The following is a 15,282-nucleotide window of genomic DNA, read 5'->3' on the forward strand; positions in this document are numbered from 1 at the left end:
TGATTGCTTCGACAATGCAACATTAAAAGTTACTAACGCTGGAGCCCTGGGCCCCACTGTTAGTAACTTGTGGGGCCCTGGACCCCACTGTTAGTAACTTGTGGGGCGGCTCAGGAGGGCCCAAGGGCCCCCCTGAGCCCTTTGGCCCCTGGGCATGTGCCCGGTGTGCCCGTGCAGTAATCCACCCATGCCATAATACAGTCCATGGCATGTATATTAACGGGGAGACACATGCATATTAGGAACTCAAGTCGATAACGATAATGCATACAATACTGATAAGAAACTATGTTTATAATGTATTGCGTATATATCATTAAGTAGAACCACAGTTACCGCATATCATATGTGTGTCAAGTTTTCTTTGCCGAAATTTATTTGAGGACTCAGTATTTCTGAATTTGTGGAAGAAAACCTTATTCCATGTGTGAATTAGGCCATATTATTTGGCCATAAACTGAGCCATTTGAAGTTTGATATTCATGTGCATCTGTCTCATCGGAGACTGCAGATGCGCTCTTAAAATATCGACTCGTCAGATTCAAATGCGCTCATGGCTCTTAAAGGGGATGGGAGCTGGCACTCTCATTGGTTTATTGCACGTTACGCCCAAACCACACCTATGGGTAAATAGGCTTCTTCAGACCAACCCTTTTTAGATTTGCGAAGAGAGTAATTTTTGTGCCGGTAAAATAGCGACATCGCCATAGAACCGCCTACAAAGCTACTTGCGCTTGGCGCTTCTCACTTGCGTTTCAGACCGTTAAAATAGGGCTCTTTGTGTTATTTGGTACCATCTCCGATCATGTGGTTTTACAGTAACACTGCCCCATTTGACATCACTAGTGGGCGTGTCCACCTAGATCTTTGCTGGATAAATCAGTCTACCAGCCTACCCAGTGGACTGTAGTAAACGTTGCTCATCTATCCAGCACAGATTTAGGTGGACACGCCCACTAGTGATGTCATATGGGGCAGTTTTTCGAAACGGCTTGTAAGTCTCACACTTGGTGGTATAATATGTGTCCTTTAACATGTCCGATTATGTAATCAAACTGTTTGCTTGGCCTCGTGTAACAGTAGAGAATGCATTTCAAGTGCATCATCTTACATCCATGAAGCCATATGGGTTGACCTGATCTTGAAGAAACGCCACAATGTCTTCAGATCATAACAACGTCCTGTCTGCAAAACCCAAGAGTCTGAAGTGGACTAACTAATAACACTACCATAAAAATGACTATTACTAAACTTATGTTTATATTATAAACATAAACCAAAATAAAAGGGGATTAACTCAACGCTTCTCTGAAAACAGCTTCTAAATGATAAGATAATGACACGTTAATTCAGAAAAAGAGAGCTGAACTTATTTTTTCAAGTGAATGCATTGCTCTTCAGCATATTTTCAGTCCAACCAGTGCTATTATTATTATTATTATTATTAACATCATCCTCATACCGATGCCCTCCTCTAGGATACCCTCCAACCGCTGAACCTCCCGCAGGATGCGGTCCTCCATGGACTTCTTCCCCAGACCGAAGTTCCTGAGGGTGCTGAGCCCAAAGCGCCGGTGGTCCCGCCACATGGGGCTGTTGGTCGCCAGGACCACGCCCATCGTGTCCACTAGCAACAGCATAGCAGGATGTCATGTAGCGTAGCCAAATGTAGCATTGCATCGCAAAAGGGACGCATATTGTCATTTAGTATGCGGTTGGAAAGTCTAGCACAGTGAAACTCGATGTAATGTGAGGTAGTAATGTGTAGCTTAATGGAGCCTAGTGTGGCTTAGCATAATGTAGAATAGCATATAAAGTTTAGGGCAGTGTAGTATACACAGAAATGTTTTTTTAGACTACAATAGTGTCATTCAGGGTCATCTGTATACTGCTGAATACAGATGAATACTGCTTGGACAGACCCCAATTGGATCATGTAGAGCAGACATACTATCTCCTTCAACTCTCAATTTGTTCTAACCTTTTCGCTGAACCACATCTCTGATCATGAGTTCTTCGGGTCTTGCAGAGAAATCTGCAGCTTTGGTGACCAGGGCTTCCTTCAGAGCCTCGTAGCCATTCAGCACCACCACCTTCTTGCTTCCAAACAGCAGGCTGTAGACGTTACCGTAGCGATGGGCCAGCTGGGGACAGACGGAACCAACAGTGAATTATACTGTGAACAACGAACCCTACAAGCCATGATGATGATTATGACCCTTATTGGATGTTCAAGCTGCTAACAATATTTAATGGCAAAGAGAGGAAAAAGAAGAAAGCCATATGTAAAAAATACGGGGCAGTGAGGAGTAAGGAGAAGTGTTGCATTCACACACCTGTGTTGGCGCCATTATAACAGAGTGTGCACACTTATGATATAGAGCAGTGTTTCCCCTAAAATAATTCTGGGGACCCAATTTTTTAAATTACAAACCATCACAACCCAAATCATAATAGGCCTTATCAATAAATCATGGAAAGAATGCATAAATGAACATTCCTGACAATTTTTACTGCCATTTCCAATAACCTTATATAAGAACTTAAACCAGCCATTTGAGAAGAGATAAATCAAAACCTTGCCTTGCACATGTCATGCACGTGCAAAACATAATACAAATGTTAAATACTTTGACATTTTTACTTTATAAATGAGAACAAGAAAATGCATTGAACATAACAAATGCAGTCGACACATTAGAGTAAAAATGCTATCTCTTTGTTTTTATTTCCTCTCATCAGTGAAACAAACACAATGTAAGATAGTCTTTCATACTAGATACATGATCAGAACAATACGAACATTCAGTACTATCAAAAACATGCTTCTTGTTGAAGGTTTTTTTTTAATGCTCATGCCGAACAGGTAGGCTTGTGTTTAAGTGCAGCTAATGTTATCAAACTGTCAATCGATCAATCAATTCAAACAGTCAACAATCAATTCTTAGTGCAGCTAATGATATCAAACTGTCAATCAATCAAGTTTTCTATTACTACTACTGCTACTACTCTCCTATACCTGTCTTACTCCATGTTAAGAAGGATAAAACCTTAAAAAATAAAATAATAAAGCAATAGCAGGGACAGCTAGAGGGTAAGCATGCTAACATCAAATGAGATCAACAACTAATTGTGCTTGTGCCCTGGGCCCTTTAGCATGCTGCCCCGCTTCCAACATGGTGAATCCGGCCCTGCTGCTAGTAGTAGCTTGTCATCTGTATAAATCAGATTATAAATAATTGATCAATAAAATGAATAATAATCTATATTCTGTTGTATGAGACATGAACACCTCCAGCCTTCCTGAATATAAGAGAATCGTTAGTCATCTGCCTTACACGGTTCATGTCTGGAATGGGGTTTTGGGCGTTGAATTCCAGCAGGTTTCCAAAGATGGGTAGCGCCATCGGACCCGGGGGGAAGTTCGCCCTTCTACTGTTCCCCAAGAGGAAAGAGAAGATATACAGAACCAGGCAGAACAGAACCAAAGACCCAAACATGGTTTCAGTCGGACTGGAATCGTAACTGCGACTTCTGTCAGCTGAGCGTCCAAACACAATTTAACCTATCAGACTTGTTATTGTAACCTTTGTTGGCAGAAATCCAAATGGGTGAATAATCTGTAGACTCCGACCATAGACCTCAACAGTTCCACAGGACTGCTTTTCAGTTGACATCCTTGAAAACTCAAACTTTGTTCAGACTTTGTATCCAAAAAACCCTAACATTTATCCCGCAAATGCCTTTCTCCGGGAACAAAAATGTTTCAAACTTTTGATATGTGAGATTAGGTATTTTTAACAAAACATATACTATCAATCTGATAAATTTGTTATGTTCGAGTTACCCACACTCATATTACTGAGGCCAAATAATGACCTTTACGCCACTGTCAACAAAAAATATCTTATGATGATGAAAGGAAATTGACTTGGCCAGGACTGGACTGGTGTGCATGTTCGTAGTGCCTTGCTTGGAGGATCCTGTCTGCACCGGAAGATACCCCATGGTACACTTTGCTGAAGTCCTGCAGCAGACGTACCAGTCAGTTTGGAAAATATGTCAGCATTTGTCTGGAGGGCATGTCTTATGTTGGCAATTATGTGCGCCTCTTATCCAGGGCTGCCAAGAAGGCTTAGAGTGTCATTTGAGAGAAGTTGGTGCAAACAGCACATTACCGTACACACAGCACGTTGAAAGCGTTTATATATAGCCTATTCCCAAGTTTCTCACCCACTAAACCTAACCCCAGATATTTAAAATGAACACAGAAATAAAACAGTTCTTGGCCACCATAGGGATCATTGACTCAATAATCACACTGACCACCTGGTCTGGTACTTGACCCAGACCAAACCTCAACAGGCAGTCCCACAGAACAGTGTTTGCTTTTCAGTTGGCAATCCTCTATCTACTTAAAGATAAAGATAGACTTTATTGTCATTGTACAGTCACCTATGCAACGAAATTGGGAGTGCCAACTGAAGGTGCATTACACATACAAAATAAATAAATAAATAAACAAATAAATAAAAAAACAAAAAAAACTAAACAAGACAGAAATAAGAAAAACATTTGGAACAAGACAAGGACAGGTGATGTAAGAATAAATATAAAGGCCGTAAGCATATTGCACAATATATAGATTGTGAGGAATCTTTGTTTCAAGTTTTATGAGTGTTAAGTGTCCTGATTGCCCAAGGAAAGAAGCTTTTGTTCAGTCTGTTGGTTCTGCACTTCAGGCTCCTGTACCTCCTACCAGAGGGCAGTAGGCTGAGCAGGTGGTGGCCGGGATGGAGGTGGTCACAGATGATCTTTCTTGATCTTGAGATGCATCGTGAGCTGGCAATGTCATCCAAGGAGGGCAAAGGAGAGCCAATAGTTTTTTCAGCTGACCTTATCACCCTCTGCAGCCTTTTCCTGTCAGCCACTGTACAGCCAGCATACCACACAGTGATGGAGAAGGCCAGCACACTCTCAATGGTGGAGCGGTAAAAGGTCACCAGCAGCTTCTCCTCCAGTTTGTTTCTCTTGAGTACCCTCAGGAAGTGGAGTCGTTGTTGGGCCTTCTTCACCACCGCTGATGTGTTAGCTGACCAGGATATGTCCTCAGAGATGTGAGTTCCCAGGAAGTTGAAGGTGGAGACTCTCTCCACACAGTCACCATTTATGTGGAGAGGGGCGGGGTCAGCTCTGTGACGCCTGAAATCCATTATTACCTCCTTTGTTTTTATTGTGTTAAGGGTCAGGTTGTTTGCAGCACACCACTCCACCAGCCGCTGCACCTCATCCCTATAGGCCGACTCATCTCCTCCGGTTATGAGCCCCACCACAGTCGTATCATCCGCGAATTGTTGGTGGGGTGGGTAGGAGTACAGTCATGAGTGTAGATGGCATACAGGAGTGGGCTCAGCACGCAGCCCTGTGGAGAACCCGTACTGTGCATGAGGGTGGAGGAGCTGTGGGTGCCAATTTTAACAGACTGCGGACGATTTGTAAGAAAGTCTTTTATCCAGGCACAGGTGGCGGGGGGGAAGTCCAGGGCAGCTAGCTTGCTCAAAAGGATGTCAGGGATGATGGTATTAAAGGCCGAGCAGTAGTCGACGAAGAGCATCCTTACGGAGGTCCCCGGGTGTTTCAGGTGGCTGAGTGCAGTGTGGAGGGCTGTAGAGATGGCATCATCAGTTGATCGGTTTGCTTTGTATGCAAATTGGAATGGGTCAAAGGTTGAAGGGAGGCATTCTTTGATGTGATGAGTCATAAGCCTCTCAAAACATTTTGCAACCACTAGTGTTAGTGCAATGGGTCTGTAGTTACTGAGGTTATTGATAGTTGAATTTTTGAGGACAGGGATTATGGTAGCCGACTTGAGACATGGTGGGACGATGGCATGTGTCAGGGACAAGTTGAAGATCTTAGTGAAGACCACTGCCAGCTGATCAGCACAAGCTTTGATTACTTCGCCAGGCACTCCATCAGGTCCAGTGGCTTTTCTTGTGTTCACTGACCTGAATACACGACTCACTTGATGTTCCTGGATAGTGAGTGTGTGTAGGCTTGTGGTCGGAGGGCTCAGCATGTCTGTGTTGGGCCTTGTAGCCTCAAAACGGGCAAAGAAATGTTTTAAATCCTCTGCCAGCGAGGCGTCGGCACTGATGGTCACTGAGGGGCTGCTTTTGTAGTTTGTGAGATGTTTTAATCCCTGCCACACTTGACGAGGGTTGTTGTTTGTCAGATGGCCCTCAACCTTCCTTTTGTAGGCCTCCTTCGCACCTTTAATTCCTCTCCTTAGGTCCTGTAATGAGACACGACTGACTCCTGTGCCTGCGTAATACAAACTGCTTTATTTTCAAAGAAGCGCGGGATATATACATACGGCCTGTGTTAAGCGGCGGCGCCCTCTAGCGCCGCGGTATATCATTACATCTCCCTTTTTCTGAACATTAAAGATTGAATTACAAGGAAGTAAGAAAATCAACATTCAGTAACCGTAGAACACCCTAGGCGAACATATAAGATATCAGGAACCATTAAAGTAAACCTAACAGTAAAACCATAAGAACTAATCACATTAGTCCAACTGTAAATGAAATAATATTAAGCATATCAAAGGGTTCATTTCGGTTCTTCTTTCCCTCCGATTTTTTTATTTTTTATTTTTATTTATTTTTCATTCATTAAGTGTCTTTGATTCGGTCTCTTTGTAACCTGTAAGGGAATAACATGTTAATCAGGTGAGTTTTTCTTTCTTACAGGTTCAGTCTTTCTCTGGGTTTGGGTTTTCTGAGTGTGTGTCGTCTCTCATTTGAGTTGTTGTTCTCCCGTTCAGTGTGAGTGTCCTTTGCGCTGGTATCTTCAGCCGTTTTGATGAGTTCCCTTCTGTTTCGCCCGTACCGTTTTCCGTCTGCTTCCACTATGTATGATCGTGGCTCGGGTGTTGGATGTATCACTTTAGCTGGCCTCCACTGCTTGCCGTCTCTCAGTCTCACTGTGTCTCCGGGGGTGAGGGCTGGCAGTGTGCGTGATCCTCGGTCGTAGAAGTGTTTTTTTCTGTCTTGGTTGATCTGCATTCTGTCCCGAACTCCTTCCATCGTTCTCGGTTTTAGTAGATTTTGTGCTGTGGGCAGTCGCGTCTTCGTCCTGCATCCCATAAGCAGCTGTGCAGGTGAGGGTAGGCCATCCAGGGGTGTATTTCTGTAATCCAACAGGGCGAGGTGGGGGTCTTGTTTGTCAGCTTTGGCTTTCTTTAGGAGGTTTTTGACTATTTGCACTGCCTTTTCTGCTTTGCCGTTTGATTGGGGGTATGTGGGTGATGATGTGGTGTGCTTGAATCCATACTCCTCGCTGAATGTTTTGAATTCTGTGGAGGAATACTGAGTGCCATTGTCGGAGCAGACTTCATCAGGTATGCCGTGTCGGGAGAATTGTTGCTTGCAGATGTTGATGACTGCTTGGCTTGTTGTGGTGTTCAGTTTGTTTACCTCGATGAAGTTCGAGTAGTAGTCCACCAAGACGAGGTAGTGTTCGCCATCAAGCTCGCAGATGTCGGTGGCTATTTTTTGCCATGGTCTTGCGGGTATTTCATGTCCAATCATGGGTTCCTTTCTGTTCTGCCTCTTGTATGTGTCGCATATTGCGCATTTTGAAACCGCGTCTGTGATCTGTGCTTGCATCCCCGGCCAGAATCGGATGTCTCTTGCGAATCTTTTTGTTTTCTCGATCCCTTGGTGGCTGGAGTGTACTTTCTTCAACATCATCCTTCTCAGCGTGGTTGGTATGACTAGTTTGTTGCCCTTGAATATCAGTCCATCTTCTATGGTCATTTCGCTCTTGTAGTCCCAGTATTGTTTGGCCTCATCTGGCGTATCTGATTTGTTTTTCCAGCCTTGGAGAATGAATTGCTTCACTGCTGTGAGTGTTGGATCCTTTTCTGTTTCTGTGCGTATTTCCTTTAGTCGCTCTGGTGCTATGGGCAAGCACATGACTGCGCACACTTGTACATCATCGTTATTTTCATTTTCGTCAGTCTCTTTTAAGAAGTTTCTGCTCAGGGCGTCGGCTACGTACAGTTCCTTTCCTTTTTTGTACTTCACTGTCATGTTGTACTTCTGAAGCCTAAGTAGCATTTTCTGGAGTCGCAGTGGGGTTTCGGCCAGTGGTTTCTTCATAATTACCTCCAAGGGTTTGTGGTCAGTTTCGACTTTGAATGTTCGCCCGAACAGGTATTGGTAGAACTTTTCACATCCAAACATGATGGCAGCCAGCTCCTTTTCTATTTGCGCATATCTTTTTTGGGTATCGGTGAAGGCTTTTGAGGCGTAAGCTATGGGGCAGCATTCGTCTTGGAAAAGCACGGCTCCTATTCCGCAACTGGATGCGTCCACGCTTAGCTTGACTGGCTTCGACGCGTCGTAGTATCTCAGTACTGGAGCCTCGGTGACCATTTCCTGCAGTTTCTCGAAGCTCCTGTCGTGTTCCTCCATCCAGATCCATTCTGTGGTTTTCTCCAGCAGCGTCCGGAGTGGGGCGGTAACGGTGGATAATTGCGGTAGGAACTTCCCCAGGTATGTGATCATCCCAAGGTAAGTTTGTAATTCAGTCTTGTTTGTGGGTTTTTGCATTTTGTTGACTGCCTTCACTTTTTTGGGGTCTGGTTTAAGTCCGTCTGCTGTCAAGATGTGTCCCATGTATTTCACTTCTTGCGCCCCGAATGTGCATTTTTCTGGGTTGAGTTTGATGTTCTTTTCCCTGACTCGGTTCAGCACTCTTTCCAGTCTTTGGTTGTGTTGCTTTTCGTTTGTCCCCCATACGAGTATGTCATCCACGATTACTTCCACCCCCTCCATGTCCTCAAACATTTCTGTCATCAGTCTTTGGAATATTTCGCCGGCCGTGTTTATTCCGAATGGTAGTCTTTTGTATGCGTTTCGTCCGAAAGAGGTGTTGAATGTGCACAGCGCTGAGCTTTCCTTGTCCAGCTTTACCTGCCAGTAGCCACATTGTGCGTCAAGTGTGCTGAATACCTTGGCTCCTGGCATCCGGGCCATCACCTCTTCAATCGTCCTCATGGGATAGTGTTCCCTCTCGATAGCGTTGTTCAGGTCCTTGGGGTCCATGCATATGCGTATCTTCTGTTTTTCTGGCTTCCAAACTGCGACCATGCTGCTCACCCACTGCCTCGGTTCTGTTACTTTCTCGATGACGTCTAGTTGTTCCATCTTTTTCAGTTCCGCCTTTATTTTCTCTCTCAGGGCGACGGGGACCCTTCTCGGGGCATGGATGATGGGCTGTGCGTCTGCTCTGATCTTGATGCGCTGTTCTCCCTCGAAGCGTCCCAGTCCCTCAAACACGTCTGCGTATTCCGTCCGTATTTCTTGACTTTGCCTTGTCTTTATTTCTCTGATGCGCTTTATGAGTCCGAGTTTCACACAGATTGTTAGGCCCAGCAGTGGTGTTGCTTTCTGGTTCAGCACCTGGAATTCAACGTGATGAAAATGCCGCTTGTATTCCGTGAGCAGTTGGCATTTCCCCATTGGCTTCAGGCACTGTCCTCCGTAAGTCACTAGTTTTGCTTTAGATTTTTCAATTTGAGCGTCTGCTTGTCGGTAGATGGATTCCGGTATGACGTTGCATTGCGCGCCTGTGTCTATTTTGAATCTGACTTTTTTGTCGTTAATGACGAGGTCCACTTCCCAGTCTTCCCCGCTGGTTGTCTTCACCGTGTCCAAGTACATTTCGTCTGGGTCTGATTCGGATTGTTCTTCTAACCTGTGCACTGGCTTTCTTGTCCTGTACGATGCTGTTTTGGACATGCATTTGTTCGCGAAGTGGTTCATCTTCCCGCAGTTCTTGCACTTTTGACCGTATGCCTGACATTTCCCCTTCTGATGGTCTCGGCCGCAGTATTTACAGTCCTGAATTGTATTTTGCCTATACGGGGTGGCTGGTGACGTCTGCTGATTTTTTTCGCGCTCCCGTTTGATTTCGTTAACGGCACATTCGGCTTGTGTTTGTGTGTTTAATTTGTCCAATTGTGTACCGCTAGCTTCTGCAGCTCGGCATATGTCAATAGCCTTGGGTAAGTCTAGGTCGGTTGTTCTCAACAATTTTGCCCTTACGTGGTCATCCCTTATTCCCACAACAATTCGGTCCTTTATCAAGCTGTCACATAGTTGTGCGTACTCACATGACCTTGCCTTTGATCTCAATTCCGTAACGAACTGGTCGATGCTTTCGCTGGGGGCCTGTATACGCGTGTTGAACACATGTCTCTCAAAAGTCACATTATTTTGGGGGGTGAAGTGTTTCTCGAACTTGTCCAGTAGTACCTTGAGTTTGTTTCTGTCCTCTTGTTGTGTGAAGTCGAAAGTGTTGTAGATCTCCAAAGCTTCATCCCCGATAACGTGTAGCAACGTGTAGCTCTGTACCTTCTGGGACCTTCCTTCCATGCCTGTAGCGGTCATGTAAAGTTCAAATTTTTGTCTCCATCTCTTCCATTTGTCGGCGATGTTTCCTTTCCAACCGTAGGGGTTCCGGTGCTTTTAGCGCTTCCATTTTATATTTGGCGTGAATTCGTCTTTTCTGACATCATGTAATGAGACACGACTGACTCCTGTGCCTGCGTAATACAAACTGCTTTATTTTCAAAGAAGCGCGGGATATATACATACCGCCTGTGTTAAGCGGCGGCGCCCTCTAGCGCCGCGGTATATCATTACAGGTCCGCTCTCGCCACGCTGTACAGGACATTGTCCTTTGTTTTGAAGCCGGCGTTTCGGGCTCTCAGGAGTGACTGGACTTCACATGTCATCCAGGGCTTTCGGTTTGGATATACTTTGATGTTCTTATCAACCGTCACATTGTCAGTGCAGTATTTGATGTATGACAATACGGTGTCAGTGAAGCCCTGTAGATCCTGTTGTTCAAGGATACTCCAATCTGTGTGAGCGAAGCAGTCCTGCAGTTGGGAGAGTGCACCCTCTGGCCAGGTTTTTACAGTCTTTGTGATCGGCTTGGTCTTCCTCCTAAGGGGAGTGTATGCTGGGATGAGGAGCAGCGAAAGATGGTCGGACAGACCATGTGGGAGGGGGACTGCTCTATAACAACCCAGTCGCCAAGAAAAAACGTTGACGGTGTACGTTTCCATGAACACTGGATACGTAGCATTTCAACGTAAAATAGCGTGTTATACCTACAGTATCCACGTGTGCCGCTGTGGAGGCGGGTTTCGGGGTTTGGGTTTCACGGGTTTCGCGCCAAATTGTGGACACGATTGTTGAGGGGGGGGGGGAGGTAGACTGTTGTTGACAGGGGAGGGGGGGGGGAAGACACGTTTGTTGAGGGGGGGGGACACGTTTGTAGGGGGGGGGAACACATTAGTTGAGGGGGGGGGGACACGTTTGTAGGGGGGGGGGACACGTTTGTTGAGGGGGGGGGGGGACACGTTTGTTGAGGGGGGGGACACGCTCGACAACGAGAGTTGGTTTTTATTGAACGCTCGACAACGAGAGTTGGTTTTTATTGAACGAGACCTCAACACGGAACAGCTGCCCCGAAACGATGGTCACGTCACTCTCGGTGACGTTGTCGACAACACACGAACAATGAACATGTTAATAGAACAACACACAACCACATAACATCCCGAACCCATTAACCCCACTTAATCCTAACAACAAAACAAGTTAACAAAAGCCCCTTTTGTCCACTGACAACCCCAATTGCCAGAATCCCCCGCGGCTCCGGAACACGGCGTCCACACCCGTGGTCGAACGTTTTCTTCTCCATTCGAAATGAATGGGGGAATAACACCAACAGGGGGCCATACGTTCTCCTAGCATTTGGTGAAATTGTTACGTAGCCTATATTAATCTTTATTATCTGAATGGGAAATGCAATATTTTAGGACAGATACACCATTAAACTCGTTTCTAATGACATTTCTAGTGAGAAATGTACATTTTCCTTACATAATCTTCAGTCAGTGAATGTGTATGATCTTTATTCATCTTTATTATCTGAATGGGAAATGCAATATTTTAGGACCGATTCACCATTAAACGTGTTTCTAATAACATTTCTAGCGAGAAACATACTTTTTACTTGCATAATCTTCAGTCAGTGATTGTGTCTGATCTTTAGTTTTATAATTATTAGGAAGATTTTATCGGCTCGCTCGCATGTTTCAACGACGTCAGGTTGTTTGGGACGCTGCTTTCGCTAAACTTGCAGCTCACGTGTTTCCTGCGTTTGTCTTATTAAACCGTCACTTATGTAACTTAATGATAGCATCTTGTTAGAAACACGTATATCTGAGAGTCTACCCAGTCGCCAAAAGCATACGTTGACAGTGTACGTTTTCGTGAACACTGGATTATGTCGCATTTCAACATAAAATAGCGTGTTATACACACACACACACACACACACACACACACACACACACACACACACACACACACACACACACACACACACACACACACACACACACACAATGCATATCGCTGCTAAATAAATGAATAAATACTATGGCAGAATAAAGAATAAATTCATTCATTATCATTCAACTTCAACATGTGTTATTAAAGTATAGAGTGTTGGAGGGATGACGTATGTTGGCCAACCCGGAAGTGAGCGTCGCCCTGGGTTCCCTTGACAAAAACAGATTTTTCCATTGGATTTTGGATTATTGCAGGGAGTGTTTCTCCGAATTTTCGATGCTACACAGAACGAAATGTAAACCAATGCAAATAAAGACTTCATGGTCATAATAATTTAAATATCATTATTCTCCTCAGTGTGTAGGTTGGTATTCTATTTTTTTCAACGGGGCTGCATCCAGTCACTTGACCGTCATGGTTGCTATGGTGGTTGCTATCGAACGCCCCCTCTAATCCTTACATGGCTCTAAAAAACACGCGGCAAAGGAGCTGCCGTCAATTGTGTTGTTTTTGTCGTAAACTGGGGTCCGACGGACCCCTGCAGTTTAGACTTCTTCTATAACCTATTTTTGAAAGCAAAACACCAAGCTCATTGATTTAACGAGGCAGGGTTATTTGAAACAATTTATTAAATAAATATTTGTGAGAGGTCATTCCTTCTCCTGAGTTTGCTTCCTATTTATGTCTAGTGTACAACCCTACTGTCCACAAGCATCACCCCCCCCCCCATATGGATTTGGAGAATTGTTGCCACGTCCCAGTGGTGGAGGTATCATATATATGAAAGAGGGCATTCAATTATACTACAATGATCAATTAGGAGGCCGAAGCCCTAAAGGAAGTGATGAAATAGGTAACTGGGTCGACAACATTTAAGTCAGCTGTTACTTGAGGTCTCTTATATATCAAAAGGGGTCTCAAAGGACGCATACGCTTCAACCTGTGGCTCCAGCCCTACAGGAAATGACTCAGCAAGTGCTCCATCTCGTTGCACCTGCACCCAGCGGCTCGCTTGAAAGATTTTGGCCTGAAGTTCTTCCCAGACCTACACCGTAGCCATCCAACCTGCATATCTGAGAATCAGGCCTCTCTTTAATAATGACCAAACGTTATGAGAAATACACATTAACTTTTGTCTCATAAGCGGCGTGGTGCCGTCTCCTTTTGACCTTTTGACCCCAGACTTCTGGGGGAATAGCTGAATCAATTCATTAGTCAATCAGAAGCATGTAAATATCTTTCCGGTGGCGAAAGAGGGCGAACAAGGTGTCCTTCAACATCTACGCTTCCAGGCGATTGCAACGGTGCCACACATGAGCATATCCGAACATGTTTAATGGTAGTAATTAGCTGTCGAAATTGGAGGCCTTAATCAATAATGAGCAGCTATTGATTTGCTTCCCGATAGAAATTTGTGACAAATGACATGTTATTTAGAATCTACACATCTACACAATCCAATGACACCAAGCATGACACTCTAGCTAATGGTAACATGTATTTTACATGGTACACCTAGGTCTAGGACATGATCTCGGTGTAGCAAGAGGGCGATCTTGATCTCATTGGACTCAGCTTAACGTGTTGATGCTAAATAACATGTAATTTGTAAAAAATCTGCATCAGGAAGCAAATCTATATCTGGTCATTATTGATTAAGGCCTCCAAAATCGACAGCTAATTACTACCCCGAAACATATTCAAATATGATCATGTGTGGCACTGTTGCAATCGCCTCGAAACGTAGATGTCAAAGGACACCTTGTTTGCCCCGTTACTCCACAGCGAAGATATTTTCATACTTCTAATGGATCGATTCATATTTTAAGGTCCTCGGAGTGAGACTTTAAGCGGCTGCAGCAGAAGTGTTGAGACGAAAGATGATATCAAGACATTTATAGAATATTCCCATTCACATTATGATTCTTCGTCATAACATCCGACCAAACATCCTTTACATTCACCGAGCGAAGATTATGAAAGTCCGGGCCACCCCTTCCTGCACTTGGGGTCGACTGGGCCAAGTTTCAGGCAGGAAGGGCCCCCCCTTCCTGCCCTTGGGGATCCGACCGGGCCAAGTTTCGGTGCGGGGATCCCAGTTAGGCCCTAGAATATGGTATTCGAATTTCAGGGCGGTAGGACCTTCCTATCTCAAAAACGGTTTTTCCACCACATTCTGAACCATTAGGTCTTCCAGGCCACACTTCTGAGGGGCTTTGTCCAAATGACAGTCCATTTGGGAAAACTTTTTTTCTCTATGGGCTAGAACTACAAATCTTGGATATGTCGTTCTCGGGGCCCCGGGAAATGTGTGTAAACATTTTAGCATCCCTAGCTATCTCGAAAAGGCCGGAAAAGGGGCGTGACCTCCAACAGTACAGTCAATGTACATAAGACAGAGGTTAGTTTCTAGCCCCCATTTTTTGCGGGATGGAGGTGTACATTTGTGGCTTAATGTGTGTAGACACAGCTGGCCTGTGGCCACGTCTTTGAAGTCTGGGGTCAAAAGGTCAAAAGGAGCCGGCACCACGCCGCTTATGAGATAACAAAAAGTTAATGTCTATTTCTCTCATAACTTTTTGTCATTATTGAAGAGAGGCCTGATTCTCAGATATGCATGTTGGACTGTTAGGGTGTAGGTCTGGGAAGAACTTCAGGCCAAAATCTTGCAAGCGAGCCGCTGGGTGAGGTGCAACGAGATGGAGCACTTGCTGAGTCATTTCCTGTAGGGCTGGAGCAACAGGTTGAAGCGTATGCGTCCTTTGAAACCGCCTTTGATATATAAGAGACCCCAAGGTACAGTTTACATAAATTTTCTCGATTCAGTCACCTATTGCAT

General features: G+C 44.7%; 1 protein-coding gene and 1 long non-coding RNA gene across 2 annotated transcripts in view; one reads left to right on the forward strand and one right to left on the reverse strand.

The window, feature by feature from the left end:
* The window catches only part of LOC132464877 (cytochrome P450 2D15-like), a 43,257-nt gene extending 39,757 nt beyond the window's left edge, over positions 1–3,500 (reverse strand). Inside the window, exons 1-3 of the mRNA XM_060061521.1 lie at positions 3,339–3,500; positions 1,982–2,144; positions 1,463–1,627 (exon numbers count right to left, since the gene is read on the reverse strand). Coding sequence (XP_059917504.1) covers positions 1,463–1,627; positions 1,982–2,144; positions 3,339–3,500 — 490 coding nt within the window. The remainder of the gene's footprint in view (positions 1–1,462; positions 1,628–1,981; positions 2,145–3,338) is intronic.
* The window catches only part of LOC132464889 (uncharacterized), a 147,943-nt gene that overhangs the window by 107,465 nt on the left and 25,196 nt on the right, over positions 1–15,282 (forward strand). The window lies entirely within an intron of this gene.

This window comes from Gadus macrocephalus, chromosome 9 (assembly GCF_031168955.1).
Source record: "Gadus macrocephalus chromosome 9, ASM3116895v1".
Classification (NCBI taxonomy): Eukaryota; Metazoa; Chordata; class Actinopteri; order Gadiformes; family Gadidae; genus Gadus; species Gadus macrocephalus.